The sequence below is a fragment of the Orycteropus afer genome, unplaced genomic scaffold, assembly GCF_000298275.1.
Source record: "Orycteropus afer afer isolate SDZICR_OR568_19922 unplaced genomic scaffold, OryAfe1.0 scaffold00099, whole genome shotgun sequence".
Taxonomy (NCBI): domain Eukaryota; kingdom Metazoa; phylum Chordata; class Mammalia; order Tubulidentata; family Orycteropodidae; genus Orycteropus; species Orycteropus afer.
Genome location: NW_006921686.1, coordinates 8,850,593 through 8,852,213, shown reverse-complemented (window position 1 = coordinate 8,852,213; position 1,621 = coordinate 8,850,593). Strand labels below are relative to the sequence as shown.

Here is a 1,621-nt window from a genome sequence, read left to right as displayed (position 1 = left end):
GGGTTTGAACCTCCAGCCTTCTGGTTAGCAGTCAGGTGCCTTAGGCACTATGCTACCAAAGCTCCAAGCATCATGTAGATTAAATTAAATGGCCTCCCAAGGGTGAGATTCCAAGATTCTGTGTTCATTATGTCCAGAAGGTCTATAATTTGAGGAGTCTCTGGCTGTGGAATTGTAAGGTTTAAACAGTATGTCTTCCTGTGGGGAGTAGGGACACCAGGGGAACGTGTTGAGGTGGACTTTTACCTTCTACCTCAGGATACTTCATGAGCAGCAGCATTCCATAGCGGAGTGTAGAGCTCACTGTCTCCGTGCCAGCAAAGAAGAGATTGAGGGTGGTGAGGACCAAGTTCTTGAGGTTGAATTCTGTGTGGGGGTTATTTTTATCCTAAAAGTGAGGATGATAGTAAACAGAATCATCTTTTTCTGTCTTTATCTTCTTATTTCCTCCCTGTGTATCAAAGGAGCTCTGGTGGTATAGTCCCTAAGACATTTGACTGCTAACCAGAAGGCTGGCAGTTCAAACCCACCAGCCACTCCTCAGAAGGAAGTTTGGGCTTTCTTAGTGATCACTACCTCCATACTGATACCGCCTCGGAAACCCAAGAAAGGGTCGCTGTGAGTCGGATCTGACTTGACAGCAGTGAGTTTAGTGTATAGAGAAGGCCTCTGGGAAAAGACAATAGCTTGGTAGAGCAGGTGGGTACCTGAGGTGGAACGTTCAGGCAGAGGAAACAGCAAGGGCAAAGGTGTAGAAGCTGGGGTTACCTGTTGTTTTAGATAGCAGAGAGGGAGCCAGTGTGGTTGGAGTGAAGTGAACAATGGCGGAATGGGAGGCCAAGAACATAGAGTGTCTTGTGAGATTGGAAAGTTCAAGAGCATGATGGTATATAATTCTAAACTTCTGAGTACCAAGGTTCTGTGACATAAAAACATGTTGTTGTTATGTGCCGTTGAGTTGGACCCGACTAATAGCAACCCCTCCTTGGGTTTCCGAGGCAGTATCACTGCGGAAGCAGATTGCCCAACCTTCCTTCTGAGGAGTGGCTGGTGGGTTTGAACCACCAGCCTTCTGGTTAGCAGTTTGCTACCAGAGCTCCTCGTGGTTCTGTGACGTAAAAACATACATTTCTAAATTTCTGACCTTCTGAGATTCTATGAATCATAAATATTGAACTTCTCAATTCCTAAATCACTAAGACGTTTAACATGTAAGTTTCTCAAATTCTGAGATTCTGAAGTTGTCATTGTACTTTTCTACAGTTGTATGGTGCTGGCATATATAATTCGAAAGGTGTAAAATTTTGATAGTCCATTACTAGAACACTTTAAACTTCAGTCATTTATTCTAACATTTTAATCGTTTCTACTTTTTTTCTGAATAAACCAAATGTAAACAATACTGTTTCTTTGGTCCCCAAGTTGTTTGAATATGGTTTTATTGTGACAAGGCCTAGGGATTGAGAAGATGAGAGGAAAGCGTTGACAGAAGAGGAGGAGGTACCTGGTGCATCTTGATGAGGAAGCAGTCGATGAAATCCCGTGGATGTGAGGGGTCAAAAGATGCTTCGTTGATCTTGACCCTGGAGGCGACGAAATCCTTGAGCTCCTCGATCAGATA

The 1,621-nt window shown here is 43.8% G+C and overlaps 1 protein-coding gene across 1 annotated transcript in view; it reads right to left on the bottom strand.

Moving 5' to 3' along the window:
• Nucleotides 1-1,621, bottom strand: part of LOC103198937 (cytochrome P450 2G1) — a 10,109-nt gene that overhangs the window by 4,600 nt on the left and 3,888 nt on the right. Inside the window, exons 5-6 of the mRNA XM_042781264.1 lie at nucleotides 1,505-1,620; nucleotides 247-388 (exon numbers count right to left, since the gene is read on the bottom strand). Coding sequence (XP_042637198.1) covers nucleotides 247-388; nucleotides 1,505-1,620 — 258 coding nt within the window. The remainder of the gene's footprint in view (nucleotides 1-246; nucleotides 389-1,504; nucleotide 1,621) is intronic.